The sequence below is a fragment of the Oryzias latipes genome, chromosome 14 (assembly GCF_053564925.1).
Source record: "Oryzias latipes strain Hd-rR chromosome 14, Olatipes_Hd-rR_3.1".
NCBI lineage: Eukaryota > Metazoa > Chordata > Actinopteri > Beloniformes > Adrianichthyidae > Oryzias > Oryzias latipes.
Window position 1 is genome coordinate 22,386,168 of NC_136250.1, and position 24,551 is coordinate 22,410,718.

At 38.9% G+C, this 24,551-nt stretch overlaps 2 protein-coding genes across 7 annotated transcripts in view; one reads left to right on the forward strand and one right to left on the reverse strand.

The window, feature by feature from the left end:
* The window catches only part of camkk1a (calcium/calmodulin-dependent protein kinase kinase 1, alpha a), a 77,271-nt gene extending 71,702 nt beyond the window's left edge, over positions 1 to 5,569 (forward strand). The window contains exon 17 of one of the 2 annotated variants that reach the window (XM_004076707.5): positions 147 to 5,569. In XM_004076707.5, the coding sequence (XP_004076755.2) occupies positions 147 to 219 (73 nt within the window). In that variant the 3' untranslated portion in view covers positions 220 to 5,569. The remainder of the gene's footprint in view (positions 1 to 146) is intronic. The other variant, XM_020709044.3, reaches the window with a different exon arrangement.
* p2rx1 (purinergic receptor P2X, ligand-gated ion channel, 1) lies at positions 5,567 to 22,938 on the reverse strand. Of its 5 annotated transcripts, none has more exons than XM_004076615.5 (14): positions 22,796 to 22,938; positions 18,695 to 18,870; positions 14,627 to 14,771; positions 12,296 to 12,367; positions 11,928 to 11,997; positions 10,966 to 11,053; positions 9,442 to 9,522; positions 9,104 to 9,245; positions 8,878 to 9,023; positions 7,974 to 8,064; positions 7,820 to 7,885; positions 7,646 to 7,741; positions 6,224 to 6,307; positions 5,567 to 6,068 (listed from the first exon to the last, which is right to left on the reverse strand). In XM_004076615.5, the coding sequence occupies exons 1-14, from the start codon at positions 22,823 to 22,825 to the stop codon at positions 6,027 to 6,029; spliced, it is 1,329 nt and encodes a 442-aa protein (XP_004076663.2). In that variant the 5' UTR covers positions 22,826 to 22,938; the 3' UTR covers positions 5,567 to 6,026. The 5 variants fall into 5 exon arrangements, with proteins under 5 accessions (XP_004076663.2, XP_020564705.2, XP_020564704.2 ...); XM_020709046.3 differs by lacking the exon at positions 22,796 to 22,938 and adding an exon at positions 22,537 to 22,708 and having other exon boundaries at positions 6,224 to 6,304; XM_020709045.3 differs by lacking the exon at positions 22,796 to 22,938 and adding an exon at positions 22,537 to 22,693.
* Between the last annotated feature and the right edge of the window lie 1,613 nt (positions 22,939 to 24,551).

Here is a 24,551-nt window from a genome sequence, read left to right on the forward strand (position 1 = left end):
TCCAGAGACGGCTGCGCTGCATTTTGGCGAGAGAAAGCATCCGCTTAGTAGTGTGGCCATCGAGTCTTCAGCCGCCGCTGCCAGTCTGGAAGATGAAAAGAGCAGCTGCTGTTGGATTTATTTGTCCTTCTTTTGTTTTGTTGTAGAAAGAGCAGCGGAGGAGACGGACCCAGAGAGGGGGAGCTGGAGGACCTGCACGAAGACGAGCCCTTTTCTTGAGTCTTCATCCTTACCGCCGTCTGCTTCACATCTCCACTGCTTGACCAGGAATGCGCTCCGGTCTTCATCCTCACATTTCACCAACTCCGTTCTAGGTCAACTATGAAAGCATTTTAAAGCTCACACACTCATGCTTCACTCAACCATCAGCTGTCAAGCCTTCAGTGGAAAAACTCTGGACATTTAATTTATGGTTTGGGAAAAGCTGGTGCGCTAGCTTTCATCCTCATGCAGAAGGTGGAAACTGAGGTTTAGACTGTCTGCATTCAGCCGTGAGGAAAGTCATTTCCTCCTCGGCAAAAGTGGCATTCAAATGGGAGAACTACAGGGATCTTCTTTCTGATCACACCAGTGAAGTCGTGCGCAGACGTCTCTAGCACTTTTCTTATCGTTGTGCCATTGGAAGCCAAATCTGCCTTTACAGACTTTGGACGGCAGAGCTTCTGTGGTGGGAGGAAAAGCACAAACGCAATGTGATGACGTTGCTGATTTAAGGGTTATTTCATGCTTTTCCTCCAACTGTGTCATGTCCTTGTTCACTGTTGTGTTTTTTTTAATTAACATTGGGGCAAAAAACTAGAGAGTTTTAAAGTAGATCTTAGATGTTTACTGTAAATGAGATGAGAGAATGTCTGTTCTCCATACTCAACCTGACTGTGAAACATATTATTTCAAGACACGGTAGAATGTGGAGCTCCTTTTAAAGCATGAGGAGGAATAATAATTCCCTACAGGCTTTTCACTGAAGGGTATATGCTAATTCTAAATATCCCAACACCTTTATGCCAGTGTTTTTTTTTTTCCTGCTCGATTAAGAAGATGTATTGAGAGTGAAAGGCTCAAATGAGTCATAACAGATGCTTGAGGTCCTCATGGACCATCAGGGAGGGATAAGCAGACTTGACTGCCCTTTTTTAGCATCACGAGAAGCAGACAAAACCAAAAGAAAAAGATGAACAGATATTACCTTTGAAACCATTTTGTTTTTACATGTTGCCAAGGATCCGGATCTGCTTGTAATTCCTGAACAATCTCTTCTCGAGGCGTACAAAGATGCAGTCGAAATGTGATGCTCTCACAGTTAGGTATTTAGGAAACACTGGAATTGGAGTTTTTAAATTTTAGGTCAACATGTTCCTGAATTTGTGTTGGAGCTCCTCTGTGTGTAGTCATGGCAACGGCACGCTCCTGTTTTCTTAAAGTTTACATCAGAGAGATCATTTTTACAACGTTTTTTATCGACTGTCTTCTGGAGCAACTTTGCTTTCAACAGCACAATTAGAACTCAGCTCCAGGTTTTCATGCAGAAACGGTTGGTTTTTATCACCGTTCACAGCGTTGCTACGATAAACAGTCGTTTTCTTTTTTTTTTTTTAAGTCAAGAAGGTACAAAAAATGCAATTACTGCAGCTATGCAATGCAATGCTCAGAGTACAAATAAAAGCTTAAAAGTTAGTCTCCCTTTTACCTCTGCTGATCCTTTTCACATACTCTATTATAGAACAAACCTTCAAGAATTCCCATAAACCATATTTTTTTAATAGATATGCCAGTTAGATCAGAAAAGTTGACATTAAACTGGGGTAAATAAAAAACAGATTTGGATTTAATCAACAGCAACTGTGTGGTTTATTTGCAATCTCAAATCCAAAATATGATTTACAGTTTGGAGGTTAGCGTGAAACATGTGACTTGGTTTTTGTTCTCTTGCTGACCCGGAGCGTCTCTGCTGCCAAACAACAACCCGGCAGGGAGGTTTAGCATATCAATGTCGCAATGAAGCCGAGGCTTCCAACAAGATCAGACGCCTCCCTGTCCTTGGTGTGGCATGCTGCAGACAGCGATGCATTTCTTTCATTAGACTTGACCTCTGATGTGACAGAGGAAAACAGCGCAGGAAGAGTCAGATCCTGACTGAAAGCGTTTCACTGCTGAGCCTCTGCTCAAACTTCTGTTATCACCAGAAGAATGTCAAAGTTTGTATTTGTTCTTTTTAGATGATTCTGATTTGGAGTAACGTGTCTGCTTGCTGGTGGCTTTCAGCGAAGGGCTGTTTAAACCAAAAAGTTTGACTTGCTGACATACTCGCTTTATTTTTTTGCTTAAAACTGTTTTTAACCAAAAGCATTTGAAAAAAAATCTGGGTTTGCAGAACCTTGTCAGCGTGAGGTCACACCGTCTCTGTTGTCTTAATTGTCAATGTGCTGATATCATCAGCTCATTATGCTCTCAGACACTCAGTTAAGTTTCCTTCATGAAAAGTAAACTTGCATATTGAATTCAGGGCTGCATGCAATGGCACAGGCCGCTGAGAAACTGAGCACAGGGTGTGTGAAACCTGCATGTCTATTACGTCATAGCTCTATAGAATTTAATGGGAAAGAATGACTCTGTTCTGTGTCAAACTGCAGTAGTTGCAAGAGTGGCTGAAATGCTTTATGCTGTTGCGTGTAACTGTGTTGCTTACCAACTGCAAAAGACTTCTGCTTGAGGCTTCACAGTTGAGAGGAAACTTGGTTGGAAAAAACCCAGACTAGTGTACAGGATGTTAGTTTGTGCGCTTCTGACAGGTTCTCCTTGTTAAGTAGAGAAATATAAAGAAATCCCTGCAGCATCAAGCTGTTTGTCACCCAGAACATGTTCCCACCCGTTTTCCCTCAGTGTGAAACGTATAATTTGTGACACGTTTTTTCCCCTCGATAATCTTTCACATCACCCCAGTAATATTGAATGTAAAGTATTTTGATTTTTTCCACAAATCTATTTGAATAACAGTTTTAATGTTTTTTTTTTTTTTTTTTTAACTTGTCCTGTCCAACAGCTAGGCAAACAGATGAGAGCTGAGGGCCTCTTGTGTTGGACATATTTTATTTTAACAAGAGGGGTTATTCATCTTCAGACAAACCAAAGGTATGTCTGAATAAACCCCTTTTGTAATTGAGGCCAAACTTTATTAATTTCAATCATGTTTGAAAATCTTTGGTGTTGGACCGGACGGAAAAGGAAAGAGGGGAAGAAGAGAGAGGGACGTTAGAGAGAGGGGGGGGTAGGAGGGTGATAATAGGAGGGGAAGGGGGGTAAGACCATGAAGCAGCATAGAGCAGACAGGTTTACTGGTTGTTTATCGTTACGGTACGGTTCAAATGTAGTACAAAAAGGGCGGGGCCTGTACACACACACTCAAATATTATCAACACACCTGCTAGCCGCAAAAATGTCCACATGTCAACATGCACACAAAACAGATAGTGTTCACGAACGCATACCTATGCCTTTAAACCAACTAGTGTGAAATCTTTCATTCATTCAATCATGCAAACTATTAGTGCAAAGGTGAGCTAACACCTGTGCTCAGGTGAGTGTTTATGTTCTTCTAAAATGGATGGTGGAATGTGAAAAGAAGGAGGAGGAGCGCCCAGCCACCCCCACCCCCAGTTTTAATGTTTTTAATACCTCGCAGCCAAAAAATGAAAAAAATGTGAAAACAGTTTCACTGAAAAATTCCTAGGTTAAGGGAATTGATAACTAACCATCTGGGGGCTCAGGATTATTCATGGGTTAACTCATAAATTCGTTTTTTATGCAAAACTAATCACTAAGTAAAGAGGAAGTAACTTCATCCACACAGATTTCTAACTTTCAGCGTTCAGATTTCAGGTTTATTCTCCTAAATATTGACACTTTACTGAATGAGTTCTATTAGTGATTTATCTGTTTAAAGCTACTAAGTTGCCTAGGAAGGAAAGATGTGATTTGTTAACAGCTAAATTCTAATTTTGTGTCCCTAGTGCAGGTGATCTGCACATTTGCATTCATTTAAAAAAAAAAGAAGCAGCTCTGATTTAGAATTGCAGTTACAACATTTTAAACCTGAATTTTTTTTCATTTTTTGGGAGTCAGCAGAAGAAATGTATCCAGGATGCATCAGGATCAGGGGTCTGAAGCCTTTTATGCTTTTGGCTTTTTGTTCCGCTTTCTTCCCGAACAAAACCCAGCAAAAGCTGGAATGTCCCAAGGTTTAGAAAAATACACTAATTGTGTTTTTGTGGCCATTACGCCATTCATTTATGAAATTTACCTTATAAATATTTACAATAATTAAATTGCATTACTTTTGATACAATAGATAAAATATTTTACATCATTTTGCTTAGATATCTGACATGTACATTTTGGAGGAATGGTAAAGCTCTCACCTCTTGATTTACTGTAATGTCAACAGTGGTAAAAGAAAAAAAAACTGTTAATCTTTACTCGTGTACCTATGTTTAAAATTTTAAAGATAAATGACACAATGTAACTAGTAAACCTATTATTTATTTGGATGGTTGATATTTTTCTTCAAAGCCGAAGAGCCACAGATAAAAGTGTCCCATGTGGCTCTGGATCCTGAGGTTGCAGACCCCTGATCTAGATGATTGTGTAGTCACACAAATGCAATAAAAAATTGAATTTCAAATTAAATCACAAGTAATTATCAACTAAATACAATTAGGCCTTGCAGAAATAGCTCGAGTCCAAAATCTAAAACTATGGGGGAAGTGTGACGTCATAGATTAGAACAGTTCTCATGTTTTAATCTTTTGTTGTTTCCACATTATGTTTGCTGTAAATTGGATCCTAAGTGCTATAATATGTCCCCTTTTATTTAGCCCTTGTGCTATCCTAGGCACTTTAACACTGGGAGTGGGGTCATCTGGACCCCACAAGACTGTGCGCTGAACCTTTTGTCTTCAATGATTTGTGATCTTCACTGGTGTCCATGGATGACATGAAATACTCTTCACCTTTATCCACCTTTGTCATGGTTGGAATAACACGTCAATGTAAGGGTGGGGTCATAGGATAGCAGAAGGGTTAAAAAAAGTGTTTTTTTTGCTGCAGATTTGTAATTTGATGAATCCCTCATCCTCCACTACGGATTGCTCTCATCACAGGTTTCAGTCCTTTTTGCAGAGAAATACAGAAGGAAGAGGAAGAACTGGAGGCAGCCACACCATAGGAAGCAAAGGGAATCTTATTTTAATCATAACTTCGGATCATAGTTTCATCCAGGGGAGGAGGACTCTGGGAATGTGTACATAATCTCCAGTGAAGAAACAGTTGCTAATCTACCGTGTTATTTTTCTCCTGATGTGTTACAAAGGTCTCTGCCGTCTGTCTGTCTCCTGTGTGTATTTGAATGTAGTCACGCTGATGTCAAGGCACTAAAACGAAAGCATGGCACATCCCTACGCAATGCAGGTGTTACACTGTACATATGTACCAATATGAATAAGTTATTTTTCGCATGCTTTTGTACTTCTAAACATTGAGTACAATAAAAAAAATAAAAAGAAGTAGAAACTTCTGTTGTTATCGTACCTCTTTTATTGACTTAATGGCATGTGTGCGCTGGGTGGGACGCATCATGGCATATCCAAACACAGACTCGACAATGACTTGCATGAACACAGTGTGTCATGGACATTTAAAGTGGTGGAGGTTACACCCACAGAATGAACAAATGTAAACAAAGAAACACCTAAAAAAGTACACACACAGAGGGGCTCTGTAGTAGCTCTTTAGAGTCACACAGTGGGGTGATGAGGATGGATGAAGACGCTCTGAGAAAGGACATCTGACAGAGTTCCTTTATTGCCCAGGAGTCTATTCATTTTGTGAGTTGAGTCTTTGGTTCCCCTGTGCTACATCTTATAAAGCAACTTGTTTGCTCCCAGGTCATTTCTTTGCAAGAACAGCAAACGGCCAATGCGTCAGCAATCTTATTTTCTTGGCTTTATTGCTTAAAAAAAAAAAAATGCTGGCTATTCCGATGTCTTGATGCTTCCTGTGTCCAAATCTGGATCCTGCAGGACAGAAATCAAAACCAGACAGAATTACTTTTTTTTTTTTTTTTAGATCTTTAGTATCACGTGATGGAACGCTCAAGCAAACAAACAGACAAACAAAAATACAAATAAAGCGAAAGAGCTTTACTGTCTAAGCTTCATTACACACTCACGTTGGTCTTGTCTTTGCGTCGCACTTGTCTTGCATTTGCTTCAAGGGTGTAATAGACAGATGAGCCTAAACCACGCAATTCCTGCTGTAGATAAAAAATGTTCTACCTGTTTTAGTTAAAGGGGATGCTTTGGGTGCAGACGCAGGATTTATCCAGTCTCAGATTATAAAATTGTACCACCCTAAACTCAGAGGGCCACACACCAAATTTTTTTGTTTGTTTGTTCTGTTTTTGTAACATGTCCTGTCCAGGAGCTGAGCAAACAGATCAGAGCTGAAGGCCTCTTGTGTTGGACAGATTTTACTTTTTTAATAGGGGCATATGATTTTTCAGACACACAAGGTGTTTATTTGAATAAACCCCTTTGGTATTTGAAGCTAAACTTTATTCATATTAATCATGTGTGCAGGCATTTCTTGTTGGACCGGATGAAAAACAGAAGGGAGAAGGACATAGAGGGATGTTAAGAGATGGGGATAAGGCTACAAAAGAAGGGGGAGAAAAAGGGGGTTAAGGAAGTTGGAGAAGCAGTACGAGGGGGTAGAATCACAAAAAGAGGCAACAAATTGCTGGAACTTTATCATCATGCTAGTCTAGTGTAGGGCCTGTCCAAAGACACGCTCAAACACTAACATACCTGTTGGCTCCTAAAGTCTTCTCACACAAACATGGCAACACATTCCCAATACCAATACACCTCACACACACATACTTGTGTATACACACAAACACGTCAAGCATATATCATTCTGTCATGCACACTGTTTGAGCAAAATGAGCTGGTACCTGTGCTCGGATGAGTATGCGTGTTCTACTGTGGTGGATGATGGAATGTAAATAGAGGAGGATAGACCGGCCCCCCCCACACCGAGACCCCCCCACCAAAGCAGCAGTGGGCAACCAGGCTCCCCCACTGTTTGGAATTTTGAAGAGGCCCAGTGCTCAGAGGCAAAGGCCAGAACCAACACCACAGGGACACAGACACCCTCAGACTCAGATGTGATTCCTTGCTAATGGCCTAGCCAGACAACTCAGGGATCCATGTCCCTCTGTGGATAGAGGGCCATGCCATGGTACGGGACGAGAAGATCAGTAGCTCCACCTTCCTTGTCTAATGCGTGTGTGTGTGTGTGTGTGTGTGTGTGTGTGTGTGTGTGTGTGTGTGTGTGTGTGTGTGTGTGTGTGTGTGTTGGAGTGTATAATGTGATAGGGGCCTTACGCGATCTTAATATTTTAGGAACAAAGACGAACCCAACTCTGTTGCCTATTGATTTCTATTTTTAGGTATTTGGTGCCAAAATCCAAATATGTTCAAACAGAGAAAATTCCATGTTGGTGATTAACCAATGTCTATCTGGAAGCACGGTGCACTTCTGCTGCCATCTTGTGTTTAAACAGAAAAAAGTCTGTGATGGAACTCACCTGTGCAGCTGTGTCTGTGTATTTGAACTTCATGTTTTTGTAAAAGTCTCTTCTTGGGAGCACATACAGCAGCACTAAGTCACAAACTACAGTTGCCTGAAAGGACAAAGAGGAAACATTCACTTCTCATTGATTACATCGATGACAATTGAAACAATTTTGTGTTAAACATACCACTCCAAAAATTCCCACTCCAGAACCTATGGCAGTCAGGGTTGGAATGATATCAAATTTCCGTCCCTGCAAAAATCAATTTACCGTGAGTTAAAAAAACAACAACTTTTATTTGTCAGTTATTTATAGGTATAAAATAAAAATTGTTGCTAACCAGTGACTGCACAATGATGTCAAACCTGATGCCAAAAACCTTCATGAGAGTCCTTTTCTCCATTTTGTCTCCCATATAATACTTTGCATACCTATAAACACACAATAATTATTACAAGTTGCCTCAACTGTTGAATGCTGGATATTTTCAACTGTTTTATAAAAACTGCAGAAAACAATTAACACATTTCTTGGTGGACTAGGATTTTTTGCAGCATAAAAAAGCAGCTGTTGAATTTTTATTTTATTTGCAACAAATAAAAAAAATGTTTACCATTCCTTTTTGTAATGGGAATTGTGTTGATACAAAAATTGAAATCAGACTATTTAATATATTTGAATTTGTTCTCTGCTTTAAAAAATGTTATATGTGTTGTTGTAATAAATTAGAAGCTAAATACATTAGCTTAGCATAAAAGAGCAGATTGTGAGATTTTGGACAAAGGTTGGGCTAATCTTATGCATCATCCCTCAGCAAGACGTTGTCTACTTAAGTAAATTATCTGTATACTTAGGCAATACTAAAAGTGAAGCGGTATACTTAGAGGTTTACTTTGTATATACTGTCCATTCTAAACTTTAAATTGAGTCTTAAGACTTATACACTTCCTACACTACACGTTCATGGTGTATAGTAGACTTGCTGTACTTTTACTCAAGTATACAATAAACTTCAAATGTACTACTTTTTGCCAAGGGATGGGTCAGCTGGGAAAGCGATCAAGGCTTTTGCTGAATGTGTCCATGTGTGACCTGCAGCTAGAGCTTCATGCATCACAAAATCTACAAATGCTTCCGATTGTATACTTTAGCCAGTCTGATGGTGGTTGCTGCAGCCTTCTTACAAAGTTGGGGACTTTAGTATTAAAGCATGCAACTCTGCAGGTCCCCTTCAGTGCATTCACCTAAAATTGTAGCCCACTGAAGCTTTGGACGTGTCCTTCACCCGAGGGTTTCCATACAGACCATGAAATTCATACTTGGGTTTGCATTTCTTTACATCATAGTCAAAGTTACAAGTCCAGTCAATCACAAGTCCGATGGCCCCTCCCTGTCAGAGAGACACAAAACAAAATGAGATCGGAAAAATTTAAGTCTGCGTACCTTTTAGAACTGGGGCTGGAAACTCACCTGTTTAGCCATTGTTTCAAAGGTGAAGCCAGATAGTTTCACTATGTCTCCCAGTTTGAATATAGGGCAGAGCGGAGAATTATCTGGATCAAAGAGGCAGTTTTTTATAGTTTTCCCATCAATTTCCTCCACTAGGTTACTCCTTTAAACACAGAGAAATATCATAAAACATAACAGAGCAGTGGAACCATAGATTCTGTAGTCTTTATTCTAACTTTCCAAACTATTCAACCCAACATTTACTGTATAGTAATGGTTTTAATGTATCCTTAAGAAACCTTTAATCAAACCAGCTCTCTTTCATTAAATGATTAAAAAAAAGCGGAAAAATCAATCACCTTGTGATGCCAAATAAAGGAAAAGTGACTGAATTCTTGATGAACAGAGTGAAGTTCTCCGCACTCATCAACAGAGGAGGACTGGATGGAAAACGAGAAAAAAACATGAAGCAGCTTTATTTGTTTAGGGAAAAATTGCAAAAAAAAACAAGAAGGGGAAAAAAACTGCAAGTGAAAGAAATTCAAATCAAGCTTAATCTCTGGTATTTGTAACATGAGATGAGTAGTTTAAAGTACAGTTTTACTCTGATAGCTAACCACCAAGTACTTTTTGTTTCACCTATGTTATTTATTTTTCAAATATTTTAAAGAATGTTTATTTTTCAATCATGTTGAAGAATAATTGGCAAAGTTTTTAAACGCAAAATTAAAAAAAAAAGTTAATAATTGGATCAATCTTTTTTAAATGATTATTATTAGTCATTTTTTTGATTTTATAATATCCTATTTATTTTTATAGATTTATCAACATACTGGAACTCCATGCAAATCATCTTAACTCAAGAGCACATGTGTCAAACTCAAGGCCCGCAGGCCAAATGTGCCCCGCCATGCCATTTTATGGGGCCCGCAAGAGCATAAAAGTTTTTAATTTCTTAAAATAAAAATTGGTGTGTATTTATTCATATTTAGGGGGAATTGGACTTGAAATATCGGATTGGGCAACTATACATTAGGACTTAAACACTGTCCATTTGACCTGACCTGACAGAATCTAATTTAAAAGGATTTACGCCAGAGTAACAAGCGAACATATGTTTTCTATGCAACTGTAATTGTCACTTTAAAAAGTTGTAACAAATAAAAAATAAGTTAAATTAACATTAAGGAGCAGTTACGTTTATTTGTCATTACATTTAGTTACATGTATAAGTTATATCTGGCCCTTTGAGGACAACCACTATGCTGATGTGGCCCTCGGTGAAAATGAGTTTGACACCAAATCCACCAAATCAAATTTGACCGTTTTATTTATTTATTTTTTTCAATTATTTTTGCATTTTTTTAAATGTTATGCATTTAATTTCTCTTTTACATTTTGTGGCTGCTGTTACTTGTTTCTGCCTAGAATAAACAAACAAAAAACAAATTCTCTAATTACTTAGAAAGCTTTGCTCCAGAGGTCTCCAGGGTTTAATTGATCAAGCTGCTAAATCAAATCTGATATAAAAAATATTCATGGTAGGAAATTAACAGATAATGTTATAAATCCTCAGGAGTATTTTTCAGTACAATATGTTTGTGGAAAAACTGGTTCATGCAGGAAAATTGCGGTCAATAAACTGGTAAGAAATGTTAAAGACTGTTATGTGGCTGACAAAGTTCTGTAGAAGTCAACACTGCATGCAGGATCTGGATTATCAAGTTGAGTTGGTACAATAGTTCCCACTAATTAAAAAAAAAAAATGACTTTTTTCTTCTGTTTTTTTTTTGCAGAGTTGTTAAAAGCGAGTGTTGGGCACTGACCAGAATATAAGGCTATTTTAGTCTATCTACGTTTGCAGAAAAGGTGTGTTCACATACTTTGGTATGTTCCGATCATCCTCCAAGGGACACCAAGCCAACAGCTCACAGGTCTTTGTTTCTTTCACACAGACTCCAGTCAGTTTTCCTTCAAAAAACGCACAAGATCTCATTATTGAGGGGGGAAAAAAACTCAAATTGTCACAAGCATCAAGTAAAGCAGGAAGATAGAGACAGGGGGAAAGTTTGAACACAAATGCTGTTTTAAACATCTCCCCTTCCTGTCTTGAATTAGCATCAAAAACAGTAACTGAGGCTTGAAAGAGAAGCAAAGCAAGAACTGAAAAAGCTCTTTTCTTGATTTAGTTCCTAGGGGAAGGCATATTTCTGTCCCTGCTCTTATCTCCACTGCTGCTGGATTCTGTCCTGGTGAGCAGGACGAGTCTGCAGATGATTCTCCAGCAGGGATTTGGCCTCACGGCGTCAGCCCCTGACCCTTCACTGCAGCCAGCCTGTTTGCTCAGTGGCAGGAGCGCCCCCCACATGCTTACCATCTACAAGCACATTTTCAGCCTCTGAGGGGAAAGTGATGCTGTGAGGTTTATTGGTCTGCAGGACAACAGTGCAATGTCACCTGCATGTGTACATGCAAGTCTCTGCTTGCTTAAGGCAGAGCTCTGCTTGTTTTCTTAACAACAACAGGAGAAATTACAAGATCAGACAACAAACATTCAGTTGCTAAGACTGCGATTGTTGATTTTAATCCCTGTTTTCCCTCACAGCTGGACATGAGCCGGCCAGGAACGGTGTCTAAATGTTTACTATAGCTATGATAAAAGTTCCAGCCCATTTGGCAAATACTCTACGTTTTATGTCTGCTTCTCTCTCTCTGCATCAAAAAGCTGCAGCATGTAAAGGGCGCCTTACTTTTTCTTTTTTTTTTTTACACTCTCTTTTAAATGTCAGAGGGTAGAAAAGTGAGAATTCGGGAGGTCATATATTGTATGGCTGCCAACATTTACCGTCTACTGTGCGATTGTAAGTCCCTCCTTTACAGTCAGTGTCTGACTTGCAGATGTACCTTCCAGGAAGCTGAAAAAACAAACGTCCAAGAATAACAAATACAAGGCCGTAGATTCACAGGGCAAAAGTATCAATGATTGATAAAAGATGTTGCACTCATTTTCAATCTTGCAGCACTAATCATTTCAAACTTGAGCATCAGAGGCCTAAAAAAAGATTTTTCTTTCCTCCGACAAAGTATTAACACAATTACAGAAACAGCCGTGGAATGATAAACAATTTCCGTTTACTTTTACTATTTATGGTAACTCGAGGAAATGGAAGCAGCAGCAGCACAGAGACACAGAAAGAGGAGACTTTCACAAACCTCCGGACACTTTCCCATCGTCTGATTTTCAGTTAGGATGTAGTTTGTCATCACGACAAAAGATGAATCTCCCTAAAGTTTTGGATAAAAATAAGGAGCATGTCACCAAGGGTGTGGCACAAGATCACAAGATAGATGATACTCAGGCAAAGAGAGGTCTTCTATCAACCACACAGCTTTACACGTTTATGTTTTCATGAATATGACGAATGAGCACAGCTGTGGACGGGTCTCAGATAAAGGTCAAATCCAGACCTAGTGGGTCTGGAATCAGTTCCACTCTTCTGACCCTTTCCAGATTCAGACCTCAGAAGCAGAGATTCCTTTTGATGTTTTTGAATTCTTTGAATTTAACAACTAAATCCATGATTGAATCCATCATTACTGACATTATTTAGTCCACAAAAGTTTATCTTTAAATCTCTTCCGGTGAACATATTTTACACTTGAATTTGCAATTTATATATTGGAAAAAATTTTTTTGCAATAATTTAGTATTAAATAAAAAAAGATTTAAAAAAGGACAAAAAAACAATGCAATCTTTGTTTGACAGTTTTGAAATCCCATTGTTTGTTTTTTTAATGGTTGGTCAATTATTCCTCGTTAGTTTTAACCTGCGTGTGTTACAACAGCTCAATAATGAGCTGAAAATGGTTTCAAATGTGTTTTTTTTCCTCCTTTAAATATAGTATTTGTCAGGTGTTCTGTAAATGTATTTGATTGCTGAGTACAGTGTTAAGTCCCACACAGTCAAAGTTGGTTCAAACTGAATAATATCTTTAAAATGGTTTTGCTTGGAGTGGTTTGTTGATGTGATTTGCACTTCAGGGCCACCGTAGTTTTTTTTCAACATGGCATCTCCAGAGTTCAGAAAACCACTGACCAAATGGGCGAGTCGGATCAAATGTTCCTCTGTTTGCAGAGTCCTGCTGTCAATGTCAAAGAAATAAAGACAATTCAACAGTGAATGTTGTTCTGTTTGCTTTAAGTGCTGGGCGTAGATCTCTTTAGATCCTATTGTGCAAGTATAAAAACCAGCAGGACCTTTTCTTTGGTTTTGATCAAGTGAAAATCAACTACCAGCTTTTATTTGGGAGACACTTCCCAGAGCAGTTGGTGACACAAGAATAAACTTGTAGCATCAAACATCACGATAAATGCACATTTCTGTGAGTTATAGCATTAAAACTGTACACAGGAAGGCACACCTAAAGTGGGAAAGGAGTCCAGTAAGAACACTGAAGCAAAAAACAAAAAAGTAATTTACAGAAATCAAAATGAAATGCTAAAAACATCAAACACAATCCAAAAACCAAAAAAAAGGTAGATGGGACATTGCTGATTGGATGATGACATAATTTCAACTGAAAGTTATTTGGCATGAAGCAACGCTGGATATCATCGTCCAATCAGCAATGTCCCATTTACCTTTTTTCTGGTTTCTCCTTGTGTTTTGTTTTTCAAACATTTCAATTTCCCCTCTGGAAAGGACTTTTGTCTTCCGAAAAGTTATTTTCTTTTCTTACGTTTTGGTTTGTGGAATTTTGTTTTGTTTTCTAAAACATAATCCTGTTTGTTTTTTGTATGTTTGTTTTCATTATTAATTGTCGTGATCTTTAAAATGTTTTTGCCTCGAGTGATTTGTAGATGTGATTTGAACCTCAGGGCCAGATGAAGATCAGATTTACAACCAAACATTGACTGCGTTGACTTTGTCCTTTTGTGTTTAGTGTCTAAATGTGACACCCAATCACAGGCTAATCTTCACATTTTTGGATTTTCTCTCTAGCTTCTAACTTCAGAGATTGGATTTTTCTTGCCTCAACCTGGTGGTTATTGAGTCTGACAGTTTACTTCCTGAACATTTCATGCTGACCTCTCCTGGGTCACATGAACAACATTCACAGCAGTAAGCCTGCACGATTTAAGGCAAATTTATAGTTATCACAATATCAAGCTGTACAGCAGGCATTTCCTAAGTCTGGGAAAATTGCAATAAATTGTTACCTTAAATGTGCTAAAATGGCAGCTTTAAGTATCTAATTTACTGAATCAAATATATACTTTTATCCATTTGACCAATCGGATGGAGCCTTTTTTATGTTAGATGTTTGCCTTCAATGAGGGTCATTTGGAGTGTAATTTAAGTTATGTTGACTCTTATTGAAGTTAAACTGTTGCAGTGAAACGGAAATTATGTTTTTGGTTGTTCTGCTATCTGTTCATGTATCGTCATCGCAATATTGATCATCAATATGACAAATCGCAAGTTTTCCTCATATCGTGCAGCCCTACCCATCAGTAAGTCCTACATTCTACCCACCACTCACCTGAGGAGGGAAGACATAGTCGGATGGATCCCAGACTCTCTCCACCCCACTTATGTTGGTGGAACCCACGCCTTTCACTTTGGTGAAGACAGAGCTGACGGCCGTTTCTGTTATCTGGTAACCTTTCTCGTAGATGAAAACCCATCTGTTTGGAGACACAGAGAGTTGTTGGCACGATATCGATGGTTTCACCTCATCTCTCAGCAAACCTGAACCTCCCAGGACAGTGGCACGCCATGCACAGTCAGTTCCTTGTTTGTCAGATAAAGATCAACCAAGCATTGATGATAGCTGCTGAGACGGTGACGGCAACTCTGTAAACTTTCCATAGAAGAGGTCAGTGTATAGATAACCTTTTTCTGCAAAACAATCTAAAAATTTCCTACTGCTGAGAAAGTCAGTTAAATTCCAGCCATTGTGCCTATTTGCAAGATTTTGTACTTGATATAAACCACTTAGGTTTTTAAAGCAGTTTCTGCCATTTTATGCTATTTTGCTGATGTTAAAGTTCAGAGGATTACAGCGGTTTTTAACTTTTGGAATAAGTAATCAGATAAGGCTTTACTGTAACTGTATTGTTTTCAGCTCACTAGGACTGTCTTCTTGTAATGAACCAATTACAAGACTAATCTTTGAATGCACATCCTTCTACGTTAGGATAAACATTTCTAATCTTCCTTAGGGACTTTTTGTAGACAATTGGGCTTTCTGGTGGAAACTCTGTAACCTGTGTGCTATCCTAGGCACTTTAACATTGGGAGTTGGGTCATCTAGTCCCATTAGACAGTGTGCTAAACCTTTTTTCTCCAATGATTTGTGATCTTCACTGGTGTCCATGGATTACATGAAATCTTTCCACCTTTATCCACCTTTGTCATGGTAGGGAGAACACGTCAATGTAAGGGTGGGGTCATCTAAGATAGCTCAAGGGTTAAAATACCACATCTTTATATCATGGTCTTGATGAAAACTCAATTTTGATTGGATGCCGTTCCGGACAGATAGCCTGGATCTTTTATGTTATTGCGCTGGCGTAAATGCCATTCGGTTAGCGACAGACACTTCGAACATAGGTGGACATACGATATTCCAGAGTTTATCACAACAGCAAGAAAAGACATGAGTGATTTTATGGTTTCCTTTAACCTGTGTGCTGAATTTGATCATTTTGAAGATTGAGATGCAGTGAAAAAAGAAAGAAGAGAATATAAGAAGGAGGAGATGAGACACGAGGAGGAAGACATGAACAATTAGACGGTTGTTATCCGGGTGGGAAAGAAATAAGTCTTTCTCTATTAAAACGTTGGGATATAAGAGTTTCTATGTTCAGTGCCGGAAAATTTAGAATAGATTTATAGATCTATGATTAGAAATGTAAAATTCTTTTGTCGATTTATGGAATGTTTGTATATACAAATACAAGCCTGGTTAAAAAATTCAGACAGTTATTTCAACCACATTTCAGACATTTCAACGCACTGCTCGAGTTGCCTGCCTGTAATACTCCCAGGGTCGGTCATTTAAGATAGTCTTTCTGTCCGAATTTTTTTTTTTAAATTGTCTTTAGCTGTTTTAGAAAAATACGTTTCCATATTGTGACAAGGCTGTCACATTTCAAATGTTATTGTAACGCCTTTAAAAGACATTTTTATACATTTCTCAGAAATTCAGCAAGTTTTCAATCTGTTAATGCTACAAAAAAAAACATTTATGTTATTGTGGATTTGCAGGTGGTAGCAAACACTTGAGACGCAGAAGTAAGTAGGGATAAAGGAGGCGAGACGTCATACTGATTTTTCTTTTTTTGTTCAACCCCCTGAACTCTCCACACTTCGTAGGAAGCCTGTTAGTGCTGTTCAAGTGAAAGCTGCACGCTCCTTGTATGCAACTTACATGTAACCTGCACACCCTGTGTGTGTGCGGCATTTGTCAGAACTCGCACCTTATTAATGACAAGTATTGTATAACATCACCCGTAGGTCACAAGTGCGTGTAACTTATATTATCCTTACAAATACTTCACAATATATGTACCGCGTGATCGACGTTCCATTTTCACGAGGCCCATTTACCCCTTGTGCTATCCTATGGGGTCAAAATGACCATTAATGTGTTCTCCCTACCATGACAAAGGTGGATAAAGGTGGAGAGGATTTCATGTAATCCATGGACACCAGTGAAGATCACAAATCATTGAAGAAAAAAGGTTCAGCGCACTGTCTAGTGGGTCTAGATGACCCAACTCCCAATGTTAAAGTGCCTAGGATAGCACAAGGGTTAAGGAAAAGCAGCAGCATTTCCTCTGAAAATCCAGTTAAACTTCTACTCAAGACCACTAACGAAAACAAAAACATAAAACTGTTGACTCTTTAAATAAAAACATGAGAAATTAAGTTTTATCTAAGATCTGCGTGACTATATTTAAAGTGCTAAACTTTGTTATTAAATGTCCCAGAGAACGTCTTTAGTGATAAAAACAAATTCTCTTTAAAAGGATAAAAACTGCCTTTATGATCTATGTAAACTTCTAATGTCATTGTGTGCAATGACCTCTAACAGCCTGTGGTTTCTTCAGGCTCTGCTTTTACGTAACTAAGAACTCCAGTCAACAGCTGGTCTGCAGTGCCAAAATAGGATGAGTCCGTTCAATCACACCGTTGAACACGCACGGCGGTTTTTTTATGGGATGTGATAATGAGCTTTCAGCAGGATGCCCTCAGTAGCTTGCGATCCTGCAGGTTCTTTGTTTGAATGGAAGAGTTTCAACTCCACCTGAAAAATGGTCATTTCTTTTTTAGGATGGGAAGATGTTGGAGCTGTCGTTGACGGGTATGCTAACAAAAATAAAGAAAATGTATGAATAAGAACAACGAGAGTCATGGGAAAGACAGATTTGTCTATAAATGGAGGACAGAGTAGCTTTGGAGGACTTCGCTTTCATCTGCTATGCTGCACAGCTACTATGCTTTAATTTAAAAAAAAAAAACAGAACAATTTGATTTAAATTTAGGGGAAATTGATCAGAAAAAAAGATCTTTCTGGTTCTTTGAAGACATAAAGCCTATTATCTCTGATTAGCACTTTCTCATTAGTTGGATGTGTTGAATACTTTTGCTCCTTTTCTATAGAAAATGTTATAACAAATAGAGAAATGTCACTGCTTGTTAAGTAAATCACAACACAACTGTGTTATCATGAAGAGGAAGTCATCTTTTTCCATTGTTTGTTGACTAAATTAAGGCCAGTCTGAAGATGAAGCGCATGAACGACCCTGAAGTGTCTGCTTGGCTGCACAGCCAGAGCTGACTTCTGCCCTGACCGGCTTAAATCGTTAAGAGGAGAAGCTGGACAGCCTCACAACTCCAGCTCCTCTTTTGGACATCAACTCGTACGTGGCCTGATTGCTTCAGAAAGCAGACGACAGAGGTGAGATGAGGCAGAAATGCATGCATAATGGAGCTGCCTCCACTTGGGGAAAAAAGAAAGAATCATTCAAGTTTTTTCCCGATTCTTGTTTAAGATGAAGTTAATTTGACATGATCAGCTTTTCATTAGCTTCAGCAGAGGTTTGTGTTGATTTTCATGTTTATCTCCCCCAGGTTTTACTCATGAAAGGCATGCACCTTTTCCTGCTAAAGCAAATATCTTCATGTGGATTTCCACTTAAAAATACACTTAAGAGCAAACTAGGATTTCTTTTCTGAGGAAATTTCTGTGGAATAAGGTGAGGAAGTAGTAATGGAATGATGGTAACCACCTTGTTTTTGTCTCAACTTGTGAAGGCCATTGAGGTTAGCTCGTGATCTCACTGCTCTGTCTTCACTTCTGGCATGTTTGCACCTGATGTTTGCTGTGTCAATAACCCATCACAGAGCATGACTATTTCCCAGCAGGCCACACAGCACGCATGTCATTTGTCTGTCACTTTCATTTTCAGTTCAAAGTTGAATGAAATAAAGTGGTGTGTTCTCATTACAGTCAAGTTAAAACATGCAGCACCATTTCATCCGTAGCTGCCCTTAACAGTGTTTATGCTCTGAAAGAAACACATGAGGATCTGCTGCTTACCCGATGATGTAAGCCAGGACTCCCAGCTGGATGAGCCGGCACACCACTCCCACCCTCTTGTTCCGCACCAGCACCTGCCGCGGGGTCTCGTACTCGAAAAAGAAGTCAGACAGAGCGTTGGCGGCGCAGCTCTTCATCTTCTGACCCACCGAGAGCGGCGGGGTGTCTCCTTCCACCTGAAAAGCAAACACTGGAGATGCCTGCACACTTCTGCTTCTCCTTCACCGCTCTGCCTGCTGTCAGGAATGAGCTCTCAACATCCAAAAGTTCCAAAGAAGAGGACCTCCTCCCTCCTAAAACTACTCCCCTCTTTCTTTTTCTCCTCCCTCCCTGAGCTCAGATCACTCCTCTACCAGACCTTGTGCTTTATCTGCTTCCTGTTTCATCTGCCGAACACTATTAAAACTCCCTTTTCTTACCAGGCTTGGCTTTTTTCAGATTCTCTGAGCGAGGAATGTGGCCTCCTCCTGGCTGTGAGCAAACCTTATCTTTTGCACTGACACTCTCTTCCTGAGTGCAGGACGGAGATACGCTCCTCATGTCCCACAGCTCTGCCATTTCAGTCACTTTAGTGTCACTATTTGTCAGCCGCTAAGCCGTCTTATGTTTCATCATCACTTTGTGCAGGAAGGGGCATGCAGATTTTTCCCCCCCTGTCTCTACGGCTCACCCTCACCTTGTGCAACTTTTTTTTTCCTCTGGTGGAGAAAAGAAAACATATACTGAATCTGACGGAATTCACAGGAAAAATATGAAGTCGTTTTCTTGTGAGAAAAAATCTTGTTCCGACTTGTCTAAGGAGCTCTGTAATCTCCTGAGATGACATGGGTTGATTAAGGAATCATGTTGAAATCTAAATCAATAAAATGCTTTGCTGCAAAACGTGTATAAATGTATATGCATGAAATGCTGGCTAAATGTCTGCTAAATGTGACTTGTTAGGAATGTAAGGAATTCACAAAGATAAAAAAGAAAGTTGGTACTAATGTGTTATAAATTAGAGGCGGTTTTGTCTTCAAATGTTTTTTTCTCTCAATGAGCCAGTGAAAATTTTAAAAAATAATAATAAAGCCCCTTTGGAGCAGCAGCAGTGGTGGAATGATAGCATTTTAAATCAGAAGGGTGGAAGGGGGGCACAAGACTTTGAAAGGATGGCAAATGATATCAGCATTACAAATGAAAGGATAAAAAATGCTAAATTCAAACAGTTTTGTTATTAATGAGTTTTCAAAAAAAAAGGAATTTCCTCTAGCCTTAGCATGGAAACAGCGCTGATTTTGGCCAGATCAGCAAACATACACAATACAGGGGTTCAAGAATGCATTTAAAAATACTACTTTTGTTATTTTTGCAATGCTTAAAAAATCTTGCATTGGTAGTTCTTTGTCAACCATGATACAAATGTGGACTCAAGCAGCAGTGACACCAAAAGCATTAAATCAGTTGCATGCCAGACATGATGCTTCATGATCTGAAAGTCCAACAGGCTGACAAAAACACCAGAACTCAGCTAAAATGAGGAAGCAGAAAAAAGAAGCGTGCTTCCGAGTGGGCAGATGTGGCGTCCACAGATACGGTGGAAAAAACTCAGATCACAACAATTTGGGAAAGTCTGAACATTTCTTGTAAAAAAAATAAAATAAAATAAAGCAACAGCATTACCAAATTGAACATAACCTTTTTTGGAAAAAGGAACAAAATATCTGCTCTGTTTTTCAAAGATGGTGCTGCTCTCTGAACGTCTCTCCTCATCTTTCTCAGGATTACAGAGCGGCTATTAAAGTCCTGCTGGGATCATCTTTTAATCTGTTGTAAAAGCCTTTCCAGAGGTCTTTTAATTATGGTTATGCTGTTTTTGGCCAACATTTTCTAGGACATAGTTTCTGCAGAGTGACATGAGTTGATCAGAAATTCACCTCTGAGTTGTGGACAGGACTAGTGGTGCAGAGTATCCCCGCCTCCATTTCCCATCATCTCTTTGTTTACACTCTCTCCCACTAGCTTACAGCCCCTCACACCCCCAACCTAACATTACTAGTGCAACATCAATGTCGAGCACTATTGGAGCTATCCAGCCGTACAGCTTTGATCCAGATACCAGCTCCAACGAGGAAAACAAAAACGTACACGGATCTATTTGTCTGCAAGTGGATGCATCAGAACGGAGCAGAGCAGGGAGCTTGTGTCTTCAAATGTTCCTGATTCACAACAATTACATAATCAGAAATGCAATTTTGAGCTTAATTTTCTTTCTTTATGTCCTCCAAAATGAGAAAAATGCTACAAGATCGTGTTAGCAACACCAAAAACACAGTTTTCATTGGAGTGGGTCTTTAAGTAAATGATCCTGCAAGATAACCATAAAAAGAAATCCACGCCTGTAACGTTCTCAGCATGCAAAACCAAAGTGTTATTTCTCAATCTCTATTGTTGCTGTTAATGATATGAACAGTCCCTGTAGGTTCTGTCAGATAAAATGTAAATACTTACAAATAAAAAGTAGCGAAAATTCTGCTAATAAAATTCTGAGCTTTAAAGAGCTCTGATTGTTTGTTTTGCACAACAAGGTCATTTGATCATTTTGACACAGGCAAGCAGGACAATGATTTGCAAGTGAACTAATTCAATAATCTGCAATATAAAATAGTTCAATTCAAGGTACATCGGGATCAACAGCCCATTTGAAACATAGGAAAGTCTGATCCCTTTGACTTCCCTGTTGTCTCAAAAGTTCTACATCCACTGTTGACCACCTCTAGGGGGCACTGTAGCGATGGTGGCACACATTGAGGAGAAGTTGCATTACAATTCATTTGAAATTTTTGCTCATCAAGTTGTGCTCTGCAGCAAAGAACACTTTGGAGTCTCATTTATTAACTACGATCAATTATTGCAAGCGCTGAGGGTGACGGATTACAAAGTAACAAATTACTGTAATTCCGTAGGAGCCGTCACACAGTGGGGCAGAAAAGGATTTATCCCTTGTGCTATCCTAGGCACTTTACCATTGGGAGTTGGGTCATCTAGACCCACTAGACAGTGCTCTGAACCTTTTTTCTTCAATGATTTGTGATCTTCACTGGTGTCCATGGATTACATGAAATCTTTCCACCTTTATCCACCTTTGTCATGGTAGGAAGAACACGTCAATGTGAGGGTGGGGTCATCTAAGATAGCACAAGGGTTATTCAGCCACCAATTGTGGAAGTTTTCCCACTCAAAAGGTCTATAGAGGCTTGTCATTTTCATCATAGGTATACCTCAACTATGAGAGACAAAATAAGAAAAGAAAATCCAAAATATCAAATTGTCTGATTTTTAAAGAATTTATTTATAGATTATGGTGGAAAATAAGTATTTGTCACCCACAAACAAGCATAATTTCTGTCTCTCTCAGACCTTTTTAAACTTATAGGCCTCTTTCATTTTTTCAATCTTACACTACACTTGCAGCGGCACAGGAACCACGAGGGAGACACAGCTGCAACAAGAAGCTGTTTCACCTTAAATTTGTTTAAGGGAAAGGCTGAACATGTATGAAGTCAGTTTAACATATAGTTTAACACCATTTTTCTTTTACCATTTTATCTGGAGTGAATAAATAAAAGCACATCTGTGTAATAAACATGCCTTAATAAAAAACATATTTTACATGAATGATCCATTCTGTGGATCATTATGGCCCGCAGCAGTCATTGACCGCAAGGACCATATCATGAAAGATGAATGCATAAACTCCTGACAAGAGTTAAACCAAATGATTTAACATACGGCATGACTATATTAAGAATGTGGGCGCGATTAGAACTTATCTCCATTGCTAAGGAAATCAAAAAGCTTACTTTTTTCCAGGTGCTTCTGAAACTAACGTCAATCGGTTCGAAATCCCGAGGCAACCAAACCATCAAATGGTTGCTATGGTGATGATATAATCGGTTACCGATAATTATCGGACGATAGTGGACAGTGTAGCGTCCTGCCAATAACTCAGATAAGAAAAGAAAACTGCAGATAAAATGGACCCATAGCCAAAAGCTTCAACTGTCGTCGCTTTCTCACTGACCACTTCTGTATTTACTTGTTGTTGGCACAGGTACTTACCGGTACAACTTGTATGCTCACCCCTCCCATCCTGCAAGCTTCTGTAGCGATTAAGTGACGTCACCTCCCAGCGCCTGCGCAAAAGGAGCTCTGTCTGCAACATGGCGCAACACTCGCCCATGTGGACTTGTTTTACCGTCGTGTCTGAGACGAACGACTCACTCGCTGTTTGCAGAATGTGTTCGACCGAAGTATCACAAAGAGTAAAAAAGGTCAAGCCTTAATACCACAAATCTCACAAGCTATTTAAAAATTCACCACTGCGATGTGTGGAAAGAAAATGAAGCTGCTGTCATTGCTAGCTCTAGCGGTAGCGCTCATTCTGAAAAAAGAAAAAGATAAACTACTTCCATGATGGAAATAGCTGTCAGCGCCCTGCACTAGCATTGATGGTGAGCGGTTTTTTTTTCTGCTACGAATGTGCTGAATAAGAAAAAAATCAACAGCTAACCTGTCAGAAAACAGAGATGCTATTTGTTGTCAGGAAAAGTCAGGAAATCCAACCACAGTTAAAAACAAAAAAAACAAATATGGTTTGTAAGTGCTTAGATGCCTGTTTTTGAAAAGTTTATTTATATGAGTAACCATTCATTTTACACATTAGTTAAAAACTTTTATAGTTATTATTTTGCACTTCAGTTTTTCAAACAAAACAATAATTTTTACACTTTAAGATCAAACTATTTATTTTGCACGTTATTATATCGGGCATTATTTATACTGAAACATGTACTTGTGACATTGGTATTTAAGTTAAAGTCTTAGTATTTTTTTCTGACCATTGCACTTTCTACTTATGACAGACTGAAAAGGCCAATAAAGTGTTTACAATCTGTTGTTTAATTTATTTGCAGATAAAACTAGTTCTACATAAGAGCCGTTCGCTGTTGCTTTGTATTTATTAACGTATTTAAAAAAAAATATCGGTTGAGTATCAGTATCGGCTACAAGAGGCAGGAAAATATCAGGTATCGGTTGTAAAAAGCAATATGTTTTTCTGAGACAGTTGATGTGGATGATCACAATGCTAGCACTTTTAAACACATTAGCATAACCAGCAGAGTTAGCATTATTAGCATCTTTAGCAATGTGTTTTTCTGAGCCTCTCTCAAAGACAGGGGTGTCATTTTCACAGAGGGCCACTTCAGCATATTGGTTGTCCTCAAAGGGCCAGATATAACTTATATATGTAACTAAATGTAATGAAAAATAAAAAAGTAGCAAATTACTTTTGAAAATAAGTAATGAGTAAAGTAATTTGATTACAATTTCATCAAGTAACTAGAGTAATCAAGTACTTTTTAAAAGTAATTTATCCAACACTGCCAAAAGCTGCAGGGATCTAAAACTGCCACACAGCATGTTTTTATCCACATATTTCTCTGCACTGAGGCCAAGTTTTCAACGAGCTCTGACTCATAACCAGACACAGTTTAAGGAGGAAGCAAGTGTTGAGATTAGACAACAACCCACTGAGCAGAAGCCTGACGCGACTGAAAATCTAAAGAATGTGCCTAATTACCCATACTGCCTCAAGGAGAAGGTCCTTCTGTCCGAATAAGGTCCCTTACCTGCAAAGTAGCATCTGAATCCAGGCTTCTCCTCTTAAAGAAGGCATTTGGCATTCCATCGAAACCAGAAATCCTAATTTTCTCTCACAAGTTACCATTCTGTTGGCTCCTTTCACTTCTCACTTGATGAGCATTTTGTGCTTGGCCGAGGAGGGCCACACAAAACAAGCCTACAAAATGCAGAG

Coding starts and splice junctions, on each gene's coding strand:
- p2rx1 (XM_020709045.3), bottom strand. CDS start 22,599: ATGGTTTGGTTGCCTCGGGATTTCGAACCGATTGACGTTAGTTTCAGA. Junction 14,772..18,694: donor GTCCTGGCTTACATCATCGG/GTAAGCAGCAGA, acceptor GTCTCCAAACAG/ATGGGTTTTCATCTACGAGA. Junction 8,065..8,877: donor TCAGTGGGCTACAATTTTAG/GTGAATGCACTG, acceptor GTGTGTTTATAG/GTATGCAAAGTATTATATGG.